This window comes from Gambusia affinis, linkage group LG06, assembly GCF_019740435.1.
Source record: "Gambusia affinis linkage group LG06, SWU_Gaff_1.0, whole genome shotgun sequence".
NCBI lineage: Eukaryota > Metazoa > Chordata > Actinopteri > Cyprinodontiformes > Poeciliidae > Gambusia > Gambusia affinis.
This window is the reverse complement of record NC_057873.1, coordinates 17,404,992-17,424,796: the sequence shown is the minus strand read 5'-3', so window position 1 is coordinate 17,424,796 and position 19,805 is coordinate 17,404,992. Positions and strand designations below refer to the sequence as shown.

Sequence of the window (19,805 nt, the reverse complement as noted above, 5' to 3'; positions counted from 1 at the left end):
ATTATTTTTTTACCCCCAATTTTCATAATACTGGTAATAAAAGCACAATCAACCTTAGGCAGGCTAATCTGTCCTTTCACGATCATCATTACTGACACCTAGTGGACGAAGGTGGAGTAGTTTTTCTGTTGGCTCTACATTAGATATCTGACAGAAAGGGTAACATGGAGTCAGGCTGAATGTGATGCCTTGCTGTATTTTTGTTTTAAGCGTGATACTATTATTAATACTAGATAATATGATCTTCAGTCTAAGGCATCAAATTGTTTCTTAAATTAACTTAAAAATTATTTATTTATTTAATATGTGAAAAGCCCATTTTTTTGTTCTTATTTTTCCTGCTTTGTCTTCTCAATTGTCATCCAACCACCGTTTGACCTTTTCCAGGAGAAACCAGAACTATCTGGACATCCTGCGACTGCTGTCTTTAGGAGACAAACAGCTGAGCTCCTTTGACATCTCGCTGCGCTTCACACACCTGTTTTGGCTCGGAGACCTCAACTATAGACTGGATATGGATATTCAGGTGAGTCAAAACAAAGTCCAGTCGATCGATTGCAGCAACCTTGCGTGAAAACATCGTTTCTGATCCATTTCTGTCCCCGTTGTTTTGCGTGTTTCTGCAGGAAATTTTAAATTACATTAACAGGAAGGAATTTGAGCCTCTGCTCAAAGTGGACCAGCTCAACCTGGAGAGAGAGAAGAATAAAGTGTTTTTACGCTTTGGTCAGTGTCACTCACCAGATTTGTAATTGTGTGCACTGTTTTCAGGAGCTGAAATCTCATCGAAGGCAAAATGTTTCTGTCCTTAACAGAATTTTAGTGGCCTCACAAGTCGGCTTGAGTTATGACTCACAGTTACCAAAAGCACCTACCCATCCTTTTAAATAGTTCACTAAAACCACAGGTTTCCTTTTCAGTTAGAGCAAGTGAGAGAGAAGCCAGAGGAAAAAGAGGGATAGGCTGCAAGTACACATATTTTGAAGGTTAGCTGTTTTTAAAAGTATCCTCCACCCAGAAATTTTAATCTTTTTGTTTGTTAAAAAGTTTGAAAAAAATACTATTAAAAGTTAGAATATCTGATTACTTTGTTGTAGCCTTTTGTAAAAACAACTAAAGAAATATGTCCAATTTTATCAAGAGGCTTTGTTTGCTTATTCTTTTTGTGCTTTTAAAATGCAGGAACTAAATGTTCTGTGTGCTCCCGGTTCACACATACGACGTACAAACCGTGCACCATGTGTAAGCACCGTTTTAGTCAGGAACTGGATGCAAGCTGTTTGCTCTTAAATGAGAGAGTAGCTTTAAAAACAACAGAATTTTCTGATTTTTTTAGGGATGTACAGTCAGAATAATACCAGTAGATCTACTAAAATAAAAAGCATCTGTTTATTTTTTTTATTTTTTTTACATTTACAGAAAAATAATCCTTTTTCGTTTTGTGTGTAGCTGAGGAAGAGATCTCGTTCCCCCCCACCTACCGTTACGAACGGGGCTCCAGGGACACGTACGTGTGGCAGAAACAGAAAGCCACTGGGGTGAGTTCGGGTTTTAAACGTCACAGCCTTCCTCTGACCTGCACTAATCTACATGTCCTCTTTATGAGAGTCCTAAAGAGAATTCAGCTTTTGTGTTGTTCTTTAGATGAGGACCAATGTGCCGTCGTGGTGTGACCGGATCCTGTGGAAGTCGTACCCAGAAACACACATTGTTTGCAACTCCTATGGTGAGACAGATAAAAGATCTCTGAGCTCTGGGCTTGAAAATGATTTTGGTTGCATTTTGAATGCTAACTGTGGCCGTTTTCCAGGCTGTACGGATGACATTGTGACCAGTGACCATTCCCCGGTGTTTGGTACATTTGAGGTTGGAGTGACATCTCAGTTTGTCTCCAAGAAAGGTAAATGTTTTAAATCACATCTGTCAACAGAACCAAGCGCTTGGATTTGAAATGTTTTTTATAGTACCTTTGTAAAAGTATTTATAGTTCTGGACTTTGACTGGGTCAGTCTAGAGTGGGGTTAGGATTTAATTGCAAACAAGACTTTAGTGCACGACTCATCTGATTTTTACAGTTTCTCTCACCTGAGTTAAACACTTAATAATCACGTGACCCTGTTAAAGCACTTGGTTGCACTCAGTTTTATTTAGGGGGATCAGAGGGACGGAAACTGAATACAAAGACATGCCACACTTTTCAGATTGCAGTTCATAGCGAATGCTAAAAACCAGGGACGTTTTGCACTTCCTTGTTGTTGTTTATCATATGACTCCAATAAAACACTTTAAAGTTTCCTATGACATGACAAAATGTTACCTTTAAGGACCATGCATGTGTTTGCAAGGTGATATAGATTGCTAATTTCATGTCTGTTTGTAGTTTCCTTACAACCACCACCTCTGTACTCGTGCCCATAAACTCACCTCTTCTACCCCCTTCTCTGGTCTCCATTTCTGTCTTGCTCTGTAGGTCTTCCAAAGTCTTCAGAGCAGGCCTACATCGAGTTTGAGAGCATTGAGGCCATTGTGAAGACGGCAAGCCGGACTAAGTTCTTCATAGAGTTTTACTCCACCTGTCTGGAAGGTTTGTCAGGTTTTCGGATCCTCTCAGTGATTCTAAATCCTACACTCGGCTGCAGCGCAGACCTTCTTTTTGAACAAAAAAAAAATATCTGGTTGTATGAAAACTCACCTTTGTTCTTTTTGCACCCCTGTCCTGCCTCCCCTTTCCCCCTCCCTAAATTCAGACAGTCAGTATTCCTCTCAGCCAGCATCCATTGATTGACTGCATCCTCACCATGTTGCATGTAAATGAAACGTCTCGCTCCTCTTTCTTCCCCTCCCTCCACCCTCCCGTTCCCTCGTCCGTTCTTCTCCGCGTTCCTCTGCGTTTTTAGAGTTCAAGAAGAGCTACGAGAACGACAGCCAGAGCAGCGACAATGTCAACTTCCTGCGCGTGGGCTGGTCCAACAAGCAGCTCACCACGCTCAAACCGCTCCTGTCGGAAATCGAGTACCTGCAGGACCAGCACCTGCTGCTGACCGTCAAATCGGTGGACGGATATGAGTCCTATGGTAGGAGCAGGACTCTGCGATGTTAAATAAGAAGGGGACTGTATCGCAGCCCTAATGACCGTCTGTGTGTGTTTGTTGGTAGGAGAGTGTGTGTTGGCCCTTAAGTCCATGATTGGCAGCACAGCCCAGCAGTTCCACACCTACCTGTCCCACCGAGGAGAGGAAACAGGAAACATCCGGGGGTCCATGAGGGTCAGGGTCCCAGCTGAACGGATGGGCACCAGGGAGCGGCTGTATGGTAATGGAACAGTGTTTGGATCAGAGGCAGATGTAGGCAGGGAGATCAAATATAAGCTAATAAAAATCTCTATATTTCACCTTTTTAAGGTTCATTTCGGTTTACCAAAGTCTTTGCAGTGTCTCAGGTTTAACTGAACTCTTCTGTTTCAGAGTGGATCAGCGTGGACCAAGACGAGACAAGCGGACCCAAAGGGAAATCCACCATGGTGTCCAGAGTGGGACACGAGTATGTGAAGTCAGTACAACTCAACCTGCCGTTTCCTCCTGCGCAGCATCACTGCTCACTGATAGTGAAACTGACACAGGCTAACTCATAAAACCCACACAGACGTCTCTCTGTTCCGGGAATGACCCGAGCAGAGTGTTTTCTACGCGAGGAAACCAACAGGAACTGTTGAGCTTCGTGACCAGGCTGCCTGTTATTAGCAATAGTAACCTGGAAACAATGTATCCGACTTCTTTTGAAGCATTTTGACAGGAAAGGAACAGCGTCACAAATAGAGACTGAATTGTGAAATGTTTACTCCTGGTTTAATGGGATGCTGACTGCAAATAAACTGTTTATTCCTGCAGGTTTCATATAGTTTATAGATGCCGTCAAGGTTAATATGCATAATCATGGACTAAGCACCACACCAATATTCAAGACTTCTGAAATAATCTGTACTCCTATCACCTGCTTTTTAATGTTAGTAGTTGGCCATTCTTGTCATTTTTAAAGTAGGTATTTTAGTTGAAAATTGATCAGGACTTTTACAGTCCTGTGGGAATGAAAACAGTTTCTATGCTGAGGAGTTTCAAACTGATTATCAGCAAATCAGAGCTGAGGATTTATGATGAGCGAGGAAACAAATTCAGAGAGTCAACAGCAAAATGGCTGAGATTTAAAGACTTGACTATATGTTTTTTTTAACAGAGTTACTAAATCGTTTGGTGGTTTGAAATTAAGGTTGACATGTAGAAAATGTTTTGATTGTATATTATGATTTCTGAATGGCTTGGTCAGCAACCTGATGCGTCTTTTTGGAGCTGCATGCTAAATTGTTTTGACTGGTTTGTGGTGCAGGCAGTCCGTGGTTCGTAGAGAACTGGGGAAGGTCAACGAGGAGGGAGAAAAAAACTGCAAGGAGGAAAATGCTGCACGGTACGAACTCTTGACAGACCCTCGTATTCATAACACAAAACCTAACCCAGCAGATAAACCATATGCAGCTGAGGACAGCTTACAATGTTGGACGTTTTGATTCTGTCTGTGTTGTAAAGATCCAAACAGGACATGCCGGACGGCGATTCATCGATCGGCAAAAACAGCTTCAACAACCCGGCCTACTACATCCTGGAGGGCGTTCCACACCCATCAGCTGCTGAGCTCCTCTCCTCTCCTACCTCTCCGACCGCCCCGCCCGTCAAAGCCCCGCCTCCCTCAGCTGGAGCTCGAACCAAACCTCCTCCTGCAGCCTCTGGACCCGCTCACTCCCGCAGAACTGCGGCAGGACACCCAGCCCGCGGAGTCAGCGAGGAGAGCTCCTCGGAGGACGACGGAGGCGCCGCCCTGGCTGGCGCTCAAGGTGGAGGCATCGGAGGAACCGTTGGGAGCACCCTGAATCGCCCGCCTCCCGACTTCCCTCCTCCTCCTCTCCCCAAGGGGGCCCTGGAGACGGCGGCGGAGGCCCAACTCGGCAAGCCTCGCTCTCTCTACCCGGACTTGGCCGAGGTCAGAATCCCGCCGGCCGGTCCCGCGGGGCCTCTGGCCATGGGAGACGGTTTCAGGCGAGGGGCGGCCGGGGCGTTGGACGATCAGTCGTGCTCTGTGCTGCAGATGGCAAAGACTCTGAGTGAGAGTGAGTTTCCTGGACAACCGCCCCGCGCTCCCTCGGCGCCACCCCCAGTTCGAGTGCCAACGATCGGTGTCCTGGATGCCTGCCGCACCTTCCCACCCAGGAACCCCATCCCAGAGAGCATAGCGGAGGACATGCCAGAGGAGGTGAGACAGCTGCCCAAAAATACAGTTTAGCCTAAAATGATTCATACCCCTGTTGTGGTCACACAGACTGGACATGCTTTGATCTAAACCAGTCCATTGTAGCTCTGTCTGAATGTTTAGGGCTGAAGGTGAACCTTCGCTCCGGTCTCTAGTGTTTTCCAGCCTCTAACAGATTTGCCTCCAGGTTCTCAATGGTTTTAGCTCCGCCTATTTTCCCATCGGCTTGCCTGTCCCTGGCAAAGAAAGGCATCCCCACAGCATGATGCTTCCACCACCCTGCTTCTCTGTGGTTTCTTCACGTGTCACATCTAACCAGATCAGCTTCTTCATGTTTGCTGTGTTCAGTCATCTTTCAGCAATGATTCTCTTTCCTTGGTTCATCACATAAAGCCCAATGAGATACATGGATGTTTGTGGTTGTAACTTTGAGTACTTTTCAGGGGACTGTTAACTGGGCTTGGGCATTTTGTCGTATTGTTTATCATTTATTGTGATGCAATGCAATTCATTAATGTTTAAAAATAAAACGGTCCCTATTGTCAGGATTGTTAGTTTTACTATTTTCTCCGATGCTGATTCAATAATAGCATTAACAAATATGAATATATTTGATAATATGATTACATGCAGTTACTGTGTGCCGTTTAATGATGTAAATCTTGCCTCTTAATGTGACCAGTATCCTAGAGATGCGCATTTCAAATGGGAATGTTTTTCAAGAGCAGTATTCATGTGTCTCTAATTCACATCCATACAATTGCCTAAAAAAAAGACGTAATAAATAGTTGTCATTGTCAGAGGTGTTTTGCTGATGCTGCATTTCTCCTGTCCAGGCACTGTGGGGCAGCAGTAGCTCATCTTTGTCTGTGGGAGAGTCGTCGGTGGGGGAGTGGCTGCAGAGACTGGGACTGGAGAGATACGAGCCGGGGCTTCTGCACAACGGCTGGGACGACCTGGAGTTCCTCAGGTAGCCATCGTCACAAACACACACCGCCTGTGTTTGTGTTAATGCTGTGGTGAACTGGAATGAAAGACCCGGGTAGCAAGTGACCACGTAGTTTGCAGGAAAAGCCCCTTAAAGATAAGCTCCATGTATTTTATTGTTTTCCTTAATCTTCACATATTTTTTTTTACTGATGACAATAATAACAAAAATACATGACACTTCCATATCATAATTGCAAATGAATGATTTGAAAAGTGGAAAACTATGAATGTCCTATTAATGTTTGATGTATTTTAAGGTGATTTAACAATACGATGTGCAACTTTAGACTAAGATTTTAAAGCATGTGCAAGTAATTGGTGCTCAGTTTTCAAACATACACATGCATGTCTACTGATATTTGGATAATTGTCTTTCAGCAGGTTGCAGTGGGACCTCAAACAGTTTGTTGACATCAGAAAACGTCTGGTTGAACATTTAGCTATAGAGTAGCTAAATGTTATTCTGGCCAACCAGAATAACAACCAGAATAGCTAAATTATTTATTTATTTATTTATGTTTATTTCAATCTCTGTTTTTAGTCTTTAACATTCTGACTCAAACACAATGATGAATGGAAGCTGGTTTTCAATTGGCTAAAGCAAGTTTTAACTTTATTGGAAATGTATTGACTGCACACAAAACATGGATCTGTTTGAGAAAACTAATTTTATTTAGGTTAACCAAACAGTGCTACAAATTGAAAACTGTGTACTCGATCCTGTGTTTTTTGCGTGTCAGCGCCCCCAAAAGGGAGCAGCTCAAGGTTTCCCACTCCTGTCATTTTCTCTGTTTCCAGTGACATCACAGAGGAGGACCTGGAGGAGGCCGGGGTTCTGGATCCTTCTCACAAGCAGATCCTGCTGGAGAGCCTCAGGCAGCAGCAGCAGAAATGAGCTGCTGCTGACTGGACTTTGACCCGTCCAAACCGGCGGCTGCCAAGAGGCCGGCTCTCAGCTGAACCGACCCGATCCGAGCTGGAACCTGCTAACTGATGCCAGACAGTGCCTTCTGAGAGAAAATTGCACTCCATTTGTACTTTCAAGAACATTTGCTGACCCAACGTCCTCTTTCATTTGTACTGTATGTGTGTTGTTCTTGTTATAGATGTGGCCTTATTTAATTACTTCAGTCCTCGGAACATCACTACAGAATCCCTCGCTGTAAATGCAATGTTTTTTTTGTTTGTTTTTTTACAGAGTTACAAAGGTAAAACTGATGCATGGGGAGGTGCAATCTGTGCTGTGACATCAGATCCGACCTGTAGCTGCAAGCACGTTTCTTTTTCTTTTTTTTTTTTTTTTGAGAACTGGATTCTTTGAGGATTCCTTCAAATTGGGCACATTTGAGAATTTCAAAGCCTAACTTTTGGAAGTCAAAGTTTGATGAGTGTTTGAAGGTTCGGTGATGTGGATGAACGGGGTGCAGCGGCAGAAAGGAAGCTAGCTAGGTGAATTTTGATCGATCTGAGCTGACTTTTTCAAATCAGATCGTGTATTTTGTAATGATGTCTGGGCTGCAGTTTATTTGGTTTATGGCCGGTAGTGAGTGTTGCTGCATGTATTTATGTTTATTTTTTTTATTATAAAGGGAATTTCAGCTAACCAAATTTAACCATGTAAAGCTGAAACCGTATTTTCACTTTGATGCAGCATTTTTGCTGTACCGTTTTGTCATACTGCACGACTGATGCCGTCATTTGAACAGTAGTGGAAAGACGTTCCTTCTGGCGTAAATGTTTTATTTTCCCCACAGACGCTGATATGCAAGTTCTGCACAATTCCTGTAAAAGTGAGCAAGGCTATGCATTTCAAGTCATGAATGCTGCACCGAGCTCTGATGAGACTGAATATTACATCTTTTATTTAAGCCTCGATTTTCTGAGCCTGCATTTGTGTCATTAGTGTTCAATTTTTATTTGTGTAATTTCATGTTTGAAATGCCACAGCGTTCAGGGAGTTGGTTAACAGAGCCGGGTGTAATTACAGGAACAGATTTAATAAACCATCACACTGCTGATTGTGTCGTACTATGGTTAAGAGATGGTTTTATTCTCATAATTTCATATGTTTCTGTAGTTTAGAGCCATATTTTATGCGCATGGGAATTGTTCCCCCCTGGAACAATTTGCACATATTGTGCTCCCTAAATTGCCCGGCAGGTGGTGCTGTTTCACGCTGAAACGGCCTCCATAGACGCTAGTCCTTGAAGTAAGTTTTTACACGTTAGCCAGCGGTTTTCCATCGACCTCTTTAGTTTAAAGTAACGCGCTACACTATTTTTTTTAATAGAATCACACTATGCTATTTTTGGTCATATTAACAGCTTAGAGTGAAAGAATGTTTGAAGGAAAACTTTATGAGTCCTCTGATGTAGAAAACAATCATTTGTTTGTAGAAAAGGTTTGCCAGTTCATTGTTCCCAGTGTTCTTCGCCGCCCACATATTTCAACCAGCCAAACCGCAAAGCAAACATGTCTCTTAAATGTGTCTAATCTTTTCAGGCCTTTCAGTGTTCTCAGAGATGTGTTTCATATTTGTGTGTGTGAAATTGAGACTTACCCATGTTATTTTTCTCCTCCTACACTCCAGTTATATGTAGCCTTGTGTTTTGGTTGTATTAAGTTAATGTAAATTGTTCACCCTTGTTTTTGTTTTTTTCAATAAAAGTCTAATAGTTTTCCTTTTTTCACGGGGTTACTGTGTTTGTTTGTTTTCTTGTCTGTTGGAGAATACATGATTTTTTTATTTTTTTTATTTCAGGAGATCTACTATAATGTCATAACACCTTATTTTGTAACATGCAAGAAACCAGATCATGAGATGTGTCAGGTAGTGCCTTCATAATGTAGATTTATTAGAATATTCAGAGTAGTGCTGTAACTTCTCAGTCAACAGAGCTTCACATGTTCCTGTGAGACAGATGCTCTGCAGTGAAGTAGGACTGTAAAGCCAGAAAAAAGGGTGGGACAACTATCTAATATTTATATTACTATCTACAGAATTTACAGCCACTCAAAGATGTGTGAAAAATATTAATAAATACATGTTTGTTTGTTTTTTTCATTCTGAGGAATGCAAAAAAAATGTCCCTTGAGGCATTAAGGGACAAAACAGGACATTTTATGTAGGTTTAGAACAAGTAATTCCGGTCTTCAGTCATAAGTGAGGGACCGATTGCATTGCTTTACCGTCAGCAGAACAGATCAATTATGCAGTCAGACCCGTAGATTTGCCAGCTTAAACTACAGGTTTGACTCAAAAACCTGCTCCCTTTTGAGAAACACCAAAGTGGCAACTGTTTTCTTAGACGTCAGGATTGGACGTGTCGCATACGGACGAGGGAATGAGTTGATCTGGGGAGGCGTCTGGTCTGAACCCGCCAGCTCTAATTGGATTTTGAGGCACCCCCATTCGGCTTGGCAAAGAGAGATTTGGGGCCATTTAAAAAAAAAAAGTCTGTGTATCTAGTTGTGCTTGAGGGTAAAGGTTTGCTTTGTTTCCTCAGCAAAGATGGGCGATGTTTGGATTTCTGCTTTTAGGTCGTACCTGACCTCCATACTTCATCAGAGCTGCTGCAGAGAGTGTGGGAATGTGAGAATGCAACAAAGACAGAGAAGATGCAAGGAAGTGTTCAGGAGACAGCTTGAACGCTTGTAATTCAGAGTTCAATGTCATTAAATAGAGAAAGTCTTAGGAATCTGTCCACATCCAGGTTGATTCTGTACAGCTTCATAACACGCCTGGACTACCAAACCTGGTATTTTCTGGCCTCTGTCCAGAACTTGATGGGCATCTTTTCTTTCTCCACTTAAAAAAAACAAATGAAAAAAAAAGGTTTGAAGCTCTTATCTGTTCCTGATTGGTCCTCATGTTCCCCCCTCTCTACCTCAGAACAGATTTGTCTTGATGGCAGGATTGGGTTTTCTATGGAAGGACGACAGGACTCCAGCGAAAGGCCCGGTCATACTGTCCGCCGGCTGCCAGGCCTTCAGAATCTCCTGAGTCTGAACAGCCGGCTGCGCCACAGCCGGGTTGGACGGCCCCAGGCTGGACCAGCTGGGGGGCTTCAGCCCCTGGAGGACCGGGGAGCTGGAGGCGTTGGTGTAGCCGGGATTGGTGGGGGCCGGGCTGGGGCTCAGGCTGGCGGGGCTCCCCAGGTTCCCGTTGGCCGAGCCGGGCAGGGAAGCGGTGCTGTCGGGTGTGGGGCTGCAGGTGGACTCCTTGGACTCGTCATCGTCTGATGAAGATCTTGTTTCTCCACCTTTCTTCCCCCCAGAGCTGCTGCTGCTGTTGCTACCCGTGTTGCCACCAGAGCTGTTGGCCTTGGCATTGGCTGCCCTCTCCTGCTTGCGGAACTTGGCACGCCTGTTCTGGAACCACACCTGTAGGCACAAACAACAGGAGCCTTCAGGATGGATGGACGGAAGCAGGTGGATATGCAATAGCAGCCACCAAGTGAGGACAAGGCGAGGCCAACCCTCCATCCACACACACTTATGTATAGAAATATTTATTAATATGAAACTAAGGAGATACAGTTTCAGTGAGACGCACAACTTTTGCTTAATTATCATAAAACTCCTCATTTTTAGTAATCATTTTTGTGTCTCACCACCCATAATCATCAGAGGCCCCAATAAGCCAACAATTTAAAGAACTTTCTGGAGGTGCACCATGCAGAAGAACACATAGAAAAGCCTTCTCCCCGCACCTGGACCCGGGCCTCAGTCAGATCTATTTTCAGCGCCAGCTCCTCTCGGGTGTAGATGTCCGGGTAGTGCGTCTCGGCGAAGACTCGCTCCAGCTCCTTCAGCTGGGAGCTGGTGAAGGTGGTCCGGATGCGCCGCTGCTTCCTCTTCTCGTTCAGTCCAGAAGGGTCCGAGAAGAACTTGTAGGGGACTGAAAGGGAGTAAGAATTGGTTCTTTCTTTCTTTTTCTTTCTTTTTTTTTTTTTTTTTGTCTTTTTCTATTTTTAATGGAGCAAACACAATTTGAGTATGATCGATCGGAATTTCAAAAAGGGGGCGGAGGGGTTGGGGGAAGACAGTGCGTAAAAAGGCAGGGTCGCTTTGAATCCGGATATTTTAAATGAATAAAAATTTTATTAAATATACAAAAAGATTTTTTTTTTCTATATTGAAAAATTACCCTATTATTCGGGGAAATACTTATATTAATACGTTCTCATCTTAATTAAAATCTGTTTTATTTAATTCAGCAAATGTTCATTGAGATTTCAGAATTAACATACCAATTTATAAACATTTGAGAGGTCATAGTATTTCATATAAAAATACAAAAAAAATTATTTTCATTCAGATACGGTGAAAAATACCGTAATTTTAGCTTATGCCTAATTCTTAAATTAGGTATATTATTAACAAAAACAGTACAGTTGTTAATATTAAACAGTCCAAAACAGATTAAATAATATTCCTATTGCCTCGTTATTCTTGCAAATCTCGTGCCGAGAACGGAATAATTGATGATACTAAGATAAAATATAGTTATCATTTGTGTTATAGCCTTTATAGAAAGTCCAGTTCTTTTAAAAAAATAGCTCTTTTTTTTTTACATTGTTCAAATCAAGTGAATAAATTAAAAATAGTTGCAGTTTTCTAACTTGTCCCTTGTGGCTGTAAAACAATAAGACTTTAGAGCAGAGCAAAGCAGCCGTTTCCTACCGGAGGAGTACGGTGTGGGCTGGTGCTCTCGCAGGGCTCCCAGCGTGCAGCTGGCCGTGCTCAGCGGCGTGCAGCCCGGGTTGGAGAACGGCCCGCTCCGGATCGGGTTGTACTGGAAGGAGCTGGCCTGGCTGCAGGAGCTGAAGTCCGCGTAGGCCGACGCTTCCATGGCCGCCATGCAGGAATCGTAGGAGTTCAGATAGGAGTAATCCATCTTATACATGGAGGAGAGCCGGTGCAGACACCGGTCCGCGGCTTTCACGCAGCTGCTGCTCGTCTCTGTCGGCGGTAACGGCGTGTCGGAGTTGGGCTTTTCTCCCCAGAATCTCCGAACTTTCCCTCCCTCAAACTCTTTTAGTTTGTATATCTCTGTGTGGAGGGGCTCCCTTAGGTAATCCAGATGTTTTCTTTGCGCTCTCTCTCACTCTCACTCTCTCTCTCTCCTCCTTCACTTCCTCTGTCTGTGCGTGTCTTGAGCTCTCGTCTCCTCTCCGCGCTGCGCTCCGTTTGACAGCGCGCTGCGGCTCGCGCGGTGCTTATAATAAACTCTGTAGGGCGCGAGACAATGGCGAAGCGGTGGTCTTGTTTCCATGACAATGCCACCAGTGAGTGAGCGTGGAAACGGACTGCCCCTCCACCTCCTCTTCCCCATCCCACCAAAGATCATTGCACCGCCCACGCGGTCCACGGCGTTAGTTAAACCACCGTTCTGCAAAAACTGATTCCCCCCCCTATCAAATCACTTACAAAGCCCCTGCTTCCTTTACCGGACGCATCTAACTAATTCTGCTGGAGTTAAATTTTCCAGCTCAGCCCGGATGTGACGAGAATCAACCATCATTCTCACGTTTCCATGAAATCGCGTTAATTTGGCGTGTAATAGCGAGTTCAGCTCAGTTTATCTGTGCAGCATAATTTCAGCTTATTTTATAAAGACAAACAGGTTCACCTCATTTCTGGGAAATACGTATTAAATCAAGTCAATGTCATCTAATCATATAGGAAGATTTAAATTCAGTTAGATGTACTGTATCCCAATTCGATCCAGGTTATAATGAAATGTAGTCAAATTCAATTCAGTTAATTTACTATTTGTAGTAAATCATGCAGCTGGAAGCCTACGGACTGTTGGATTGAGACACTGATATATGAATATGTCCATGAGAATTTCATTTAAAAAAAACTTTAAAATTGTGTTGCTAAAATGATGTTAGAATTATTTTTTTTTAATGTTGTTTTTTCCCCCACGTTTTAGACATCATAAACTATAGGTCTTGAGGCCCTTTCTCCTATTTTTTTTGTCCATCGGGGAAAACTTTGCAGAAATATTAATAGGCCTATTTATTTTTACGTTTTTACATGCTTCGGTCATAATCCTTCCTGTTACAATCATTTATACAATCGCATTTTTTTTTTTTAAGAATATTATAATTATTTTTTCCACGCGCATAATTCCTGTAAGACAGTGTTGCAGCAGCAAGGCCCCGTGATTCTCAGAAAGCTGGACAGCTCCTGTGCGTCTCCAACTGATGCGCAGAAGCAGCCGCGGCTCCTCCACCCGAGTCTTTATGTGAGGGAAAACGTCCAGATGTGACGGTGATTGGCGAGATTAAAAGCTCTGATTTGATTCCGATCACTTTTTACCGACATGTCACCAGAGTGCGCGTCAGTTTGATGTATCGGACCGGAGAGGTGTGGGGTTGGGGGAGGGAGGGAATGCAGCGGCTGCGGAGACGAGCGAGTGCAACGCGACGCGTCGGGCTAACCATAAACGCATTGACGCCTCATAAATTGGTTTATGTTTATTGTACGGTGTCATACAATGTGATAAGTCATATCCCACGCGGCCCCTCCGTGACACAGAGGCTCCGAAACCGGGAGGCATTCCAAGAGCGCAAAGCTTCCCCAAACATGTACAGATGCTTTCTTTTTACTCCGCTGCTCCCTGCTTTATGTGAGCGCTTGGTAAAAATTAACAGGCTTTTTATTAGAGGGTAAATTTCACCGAATAATATGATCCACAAACCAAAATTACGTTGTGTTCGTACGGGAGGGATTAATTGAGTTTGGCCATGCGTGCCCGCGCGGAAAATGTCATAATAAAGGCTCAAAAGTGCGTACTCTTATCTCTGCTTGACCAGAGGCTGCATGATGATGCTCCTTAATGGCATTAACCCACCACTCTGTGTTCACTTTAGTAATAATAAGATCTGTTTACAGCAGTTGTTGCGTGGTTGGTGAGAGTCGGAGGATGAATGAAGGACGGGAGGCTCCCGGTACTCAGTTTATTGCAGAGTGGAGCAAATAATAATAATAATAATAATAATAATAATAATAATAATAATAATAATAATAATAATAATAATAATAATAATAATAATAATAATAATAATAATAAAACAGAATAGAATAGAATAGAATCAACTTCTTGTACATAAAAATTTGTGTGGATATTGTTTTTTTTAATAAGAGAAAAATTATAATCTAAAGTGATAAACTGTTTTGAGCCAAGATAATGAAACTGAACTGCTGCTAAGTACCTCCAGGCCAGTAGTGGGAGCTATAGAAGTGTTTGACATCTCACGCAGATAAGATGTCAAAACCTAGGGTTTGCTAGTTACATAAGTGAAGAGTAGACTACTTTTCGATTTGCTTCAATGGTTTCTGGACAGCAAATGTAAAGCAAAAACATAATAAAATGTACAAATGCAAATTTACCTTGAAATTAATAAACTGACAAATTACCAGTAGTAACCAAATAGCGATATATATTTATAGGATTGAAATATTAGTAACCTGCAATTAATTATCTAATTAAGTTAATATCGGCTCCTCATAAATTTTATAAAATAGGTAAGATTTTATACACACAAACTGCAACTTATTCAATCAGTATTTTATGTGTGTGATTGTAAACTTCATTAAATTTCCCCCTCCTTCGAAATACGACTGACTCTACTCTGAAGTTGTGCTTTGGACATGACTGCCTGAACAAATGGATAATCCTGAAACTAAACTTGTCTTCACAATTTATTTGTTGCCATTTATTTAATAACATAAAGGGAATATTTGAAGGGGTGAAGCAAACGGCTCTTAGTGCTTCACTCAATTTATTGAAATTATTTAATTGTTGGCTATTAATCAAATAATAGAATCTGAGGGTATGAAATGCAGAAGACACATTCAGTTAAACTTGGACACGTTATGATGTACACTGGTGGTGCTTTGGTGGCTGGTGGGTGACAAGTTTAACTGTAAGGTGGGGGGGCCCGAATCTATTTCTGCTTAAGGCCCCACAAAATATTTTACCAGCCTTGGTCAAACATTTCCTGCACAAGGACAGAGTTTTGCACCTTGTCTGAAAAAATAAAATAAAAAAAGCAGACTCAGCTCTGTTGTTTAAACATGAAATGCTCATAAGCTGCATTTCATTATGTACTTTTTTTAAAATGTGATACTGGAAGCAAAGTTGAAAGGCAAACATGTTATTTGAATATTGAGGTCTGTGCTCTCTAAAAACTATTCAAATAGTTCTGGACACAGACATGGAGATGGATGGGAAATTAAGCATTTACATATTTTACCAGTGCAGTTTTGGTGCTCACAGCACAGCGTCGTCAGCGTACATTTGGCGTTGCAGTTGGTGGCAGAGCCTAAACAACAGTTTTCCTAAAACAAGACCTAGAGGGACTCCACACTCCTGTTTTGATCAAATGTAGGAAATCATACACTCTGAGAAAATCCAAAGCTGAGTCAGTGTTGTTATTAATATGTGATCCTCCTCATTTTCAGAAGGTTTCATATCCTTGATTTGGTCCTGATGGGGGATTTTATGTTTTGTTTTTAAGAGGTCTGACAGCAGGTTTAGGGAAATCTGGGCTCTCTCTGGGATTATGTTGACAAATGCAGTCAGAGTTATGTTAACAGAGTCATAATTCAAAAATTATTTAATCATTTCTGTTGTTTATGTCTGAGCTGAGAAGACATTGTATGCATGTAACTGTATGTAAGTGAGCCAGTGAGTAAGACTTTTTTTTCCTGGGAATATAGCTGTGTAATGAAGGACACTGAATAAATAAATAGATTGTTAATAGCCCCCAAATTTTGAAATGCTAAGCAAATTTGAAAAAGCTACAAATAAAAAGTAAAATCAACAACAACAAAAAAAACCTTTTTAAAATTCTCAAAACAAAGACAAAAAAGCAACAAATAAATAAACATGAGTCATAAATGGGAGCTATAGGCTTAACTAGAATTGGGTGTAAAATTTAATTTTGCTTAAATATCCTTTTGAAGATGATTATGAGAGTAATTCCGTCACATAATCATTGTAATTCAGAATGTAATCCCAGTCCCTTTTGTTTAGAAAAATAGATGAATAAAATATTTAGTGGAGAAGTATGAAGAGGCCGTTGGAAATCCTACAAACAGCTACTCGTATGCACGCATTTCACTCAAATGAGATTTCATTCTTCCATCCAGGCCCAGCCGTCTGTTGCGCATCTCCGTCTCCGTCTACAGGGTTCAGAGGTGAGTTTACCAAGAAACTTAAACTGTTTCAAAGTTAGACTCGTCTCCGCATCCCCCCCTACCCCCCCTTAAAAAAAAAAGAAAAAAAAAAAAAAGAAGAGCATCCAGGAGCGAATCTAGCTCTCCCGCTTTCAAGCATTTAAACTAATCCCTTCAAAAGGAGGAACCGGTCCCTTCCAGGCCACTAATCCGCCCCATAGTGCTCCACGCAGCGCAGTCAGGGGTGGGAGAGGAGGGGGGGAGACCTTTTCCTCCACTGAGGTTTTAACTTTGGACTTTTACATTCATGGGGCTGATGGGACGGAAACAGTAACGGAGAGCTTTGGCATTCATTGCGTCTGAGTCAACACGGGGCGACACAATGGTCCCCTAGAGACTCCTGAGGGACCCTGAGAGAGGAACCCTGACTTTAGGGATTATAGCCCCGCTGGTCATTAGGGAAAACAGAGGACAGAAACCATCAGAGGACAGAAACGTGCGGGTTGTCTCTAATAGATTCAGAGACCATATTATTAAATGACAGAATTTATGATTGGACAGCGATGGCACTGATTAAACTACTTGCAGCATTTAATATATCATTAACTATGACAAATAACAAATGGCTCCTCTCTAATTTTTGCAGGCAAATTGTCCTGAGCGTTTACCGACTCTCCTAACCTGTAATGGTTTGGGATGGTCTTCCGTCCGACTGCAGCTCTTTGGGGCAGACTTCTGCATGATGGATGGCTGCGCGCTCCTGATGAAGACGCACAGAGGTAGAAAAGGGACAGAGACGTGCGGATAAAGGCTAAATGAGGGATGAGACAAAGCCATGCGGGAGGCCCGTCCCGGTTCGTGTCCCCGCCCTGAAAGTCCGAGTGAAGCTGTCAGTCAGAGAGGGAAGGCTGCCAGCTCCATCCATCACAAAAAAAAACTCCGACAAAAACATCTCCCATCCGCCCAAAGCAGTTTTTCCTGCTTCAAACATCGGGCATGATCGATTCTGGGTATTAACCTTGTTGTTGTGGAGCTTGTTAAACAAGCATACAAAAGCGCAAAAGATCACCATGATGCAGAATTATTAGACAGAGTAATTAAATATAAAAACAGAGAAAATAAAATTTAACGAGGACGCGCAGGCCGTTATTTAAATATTTAGATAAGCTCACGGTGTAGACCTTCCTCCTCTGCACTCATTTAACATTAAGCTGCGAATTAATTTCCCATCAGCCCATGCTGTTATAGAATAGATTACACATTGGTTGCATTATTACATAATTTAATTAGTATGATCAGAAAAATTTGGGCCATTAAGAACAAAAAGAACTTTAATTTTCCATTGTTCAGTTTTTAGTTTTACAACATTTACAGCTGAAATAAGCAGAATTACATATTCGAACAATGACGTTTCTCCATCCGTAAATACGCACGGTTGACTGTTTCCATCATCTTATATTCATTCCATATTTAGAAAGGATTTGATGTTCTCTATTGCATTTCATTCGATATTAATGACAGTAAATACATCTTTTTTCTTCTTTTTTTTTTGGCTTATTTGGAAACATTCGTTTTGATTCGTTTTTCTCAGGACTCTGGAACCTGCTCTCCTGCTCTGCTGACTGCCTGCAGTGTGACTAAAATGTGTCGTGTCATCGCCCCTGTTGAAGACCCTCTTCCCTCCAGAGGTGGATTTGATTGCACATAAAATAAATTCAGAGCTCGCAGATCCCGCCGTTAACATCGGCCCGCGTCTTTTTTTTTTTCTTTTCTTTTTTTTCCGGCTACAGCGACAGCAGAGGCTGGCGGCGCGCATTTGATTTGCTCCATGATGGATGACAGACGAGGAGGAGAAGGCTGAAGGGCCCCGGAGGTCCCAGCGGTACCGCCTGCATGTCCCCGCATATCAGCCCCCCCAATTACCATGACATCCACGCGGGTTAGAGACGGAGGCAACCGCGTCTTGGTTATACCCCCCCCGCCCCCCACACACACACACACACACACACCCTCCTCTAAAACAACTATAAAATAAACCACTCGATTTTTTTGATTTTTTTTTTTTTTTTGACTAGTCTGATTAAATTTGTTTTCAATATATTTCTGAAGAACTCGCCTTAGCGTCGCAGACGGTGTGCAGGGCATTTCGAGCCCTCGCCATTTCGTACTTTATTCATTTGTTTCATTTCTAACATTTCCTGGGAGGTAACGGAGGCCCTTGCAAGCGGGACATTTCGTATCCACTTTCACAACAGTTTATTTATGGTAATTTTCTATAATGTCCTCATAATTTGCTGTCAGGGAACATGGGTATATCTCTCCAATTTGTATACACTTGCAGGACGTATCGGAACCACAGTCGACTGCAAATAGACGCAATTAAACTGAAATGCATGACGTTCTAGCATTTGAAGCATTTATTTCTCTCCACTTGTTATGAAAACACAGGGATGTGCGATATTTCAGATATATAGGTACGAGATGGAAATGGGAGGAAAATCAAACAGGGGTACGATAAGGTGATGGCAAACTTACCCGCCACCACAGACCAAACTGCAAAACTATCCGTATTATGGTTGAGATTTAGATGCACGAAAATAAATATGACTCACCATCAAAACATTGATAATAAAGGCGCCGGTGGCCCTTTTATGTTTTGATGTACATTTTTGATTCTTTATGATTGGGAATTAATAAGATGTTTGTCATTTCATCCTCTCCCTGTTTCGTGCCACTGTAGATCTTATGGTTTTTGTTTATTTTGTGCATAGAAAATGGGGCCGACTACCACGGTTCTGTCGAACCATCCATGCCTCAATTTGTATTGTTCGTAATTCTTTGTCAAACAGTGATGACGTAAAGTATTTCAACTTGTACAATGAAGTGGTTCTTCATGTCCAGTAAGGGAGGTAGTTCACATATTTTTTTGGAATTTCGTACCTACGCTTTGACATTTTGTAACGTCCCGTTTCTTCTGTAAACAATTTCATACACGTGTAATTTAACTATTACATAATTTATTATTTTTCACGAATTATGACGAGAAGTAGTCCCATTTATCAAATCAGATATATATTTTTGATTTAGTATCATTTTCTAAGGACTCTTTAAACCAACCACACCCAATTTGCATAGACTGTTTTCCTCTCCCTCCCAGTTGACTTTCAGATTATGGCCCCCGATCAAGCCAACATTAGATATACGTTTGTGTTGTTAATTATTATCAGTCATGCAGGCACATTAACTAAAAGCATAAAAATGCTGTAAACCGGATTGAAGCAAGTACGAAACGACTACTTGGTAGTTAAAAATTTAGACATGCTCGG

General features: G+C 42.2%; 2 protein-coding genes across 2 annotated transcripts in view; one reads left to right on the top strand and one right to left on the bottom strand.

Moving 5' to 3' along the window:
* The window catches only part of inppl1a (inositol polyphosphate phosphatase-like 1a), a 31,576-nt gene extending 22,605 nt beyond the window's left edge, over positions 1–8,971 (top strand). Inside the window, exons 15-27 of the mRNA XM_044120178.1 lie at positions 388–526; positions 627–726; positions 1,450–1,538; positions 1,645–1,726; positions 1,811–1,900; positions 2,471–2,584; positions 2,898–3,074; positions 3,157–3,312; positions 3,465–3,549; positions 4,381–4,458; positions 4,578–5,298; positions 6,132–6,265; positions 7,084–8,971. Coding sequence (XP_043976113.1) covers positions 388–526; positions 627–726; positions 1,450–1,538; positions 1,645–1,726; positions 1,811–1,900; positions 2,471–2,584; positions 2,898–3,074; positions 3,157–3,312; positions 3,465–3,549; positions 4,381–4,458; positions 4,578–5,298; positions 6,132–6,265; positions 7,084–7,180 — 2,062 coding nt within the window. The 3' untranslated portion in view covers positions 7,181–8,971. The remainder of the gene's footprint in view (positions 1–387; positions 527–626; positions 727–1,449; positions 1,539–1,644; positions 1,727–1,810; positions 1,901–2,470; positions 2,585–2,897; positions 3,075–3,156; positions 3,313–3,464; positions 3,550–4,380; positions 4,459–4,577; positions 5,299–6,131; positions 6,266–7,083) is intronic.
* Positions 8,972–9,079: 108 nt separating this feature from the next.
* phox2a (paired like homeobox 2A) lies at positions 9,080–12,555 on the bottom strand. The gene is made up of 3 exons (XM_044120179.1): positions 11,971–12,555; positions 10,998–11,185; positions 9,080–10,668 (listed from the first exon to the last, which is right to left on the bottom strand). The coding sequence occupies exons 1-3, from the start codon at positions 12,191–12,193 to the stop codon at positions 10,174–10,176; spliced, it is 906 nt and encodes a 301-aa protein (XP_043976114.1). The 5' UTR covers positions 12,194–12,555; the 3' UTR covers positions 9,080–10,173.
* Positions 12,556–19,805: the final 7,250 nt, after the last annotated feature.

Excerpts from the sequence above, each read along its gene's own strand:
- phox2a (XM_044120179.1), bottom strand. The coding sequence starts at position 12,193 with ATGTATAAGATGGATTACTCCTATCTGAACTCCTACGATTCCTGCATG. Across the intron at positions 11,186-11,970 it reads GCCCACACCGTACTCCTCCG|TCCCCTACAAGTTCTTCTCG; the intron begins GTAGGAAACGGC and ends ACTCCCTTTCAG. Across the intron at positions 10,669-10,997 it reads TGACTGAGGCCCGGGTCCAG|GTGTGGTTCCAGAACAGGCG; the intron begins GTGCGGGGAGAA and ends TTGTGCCTACAG.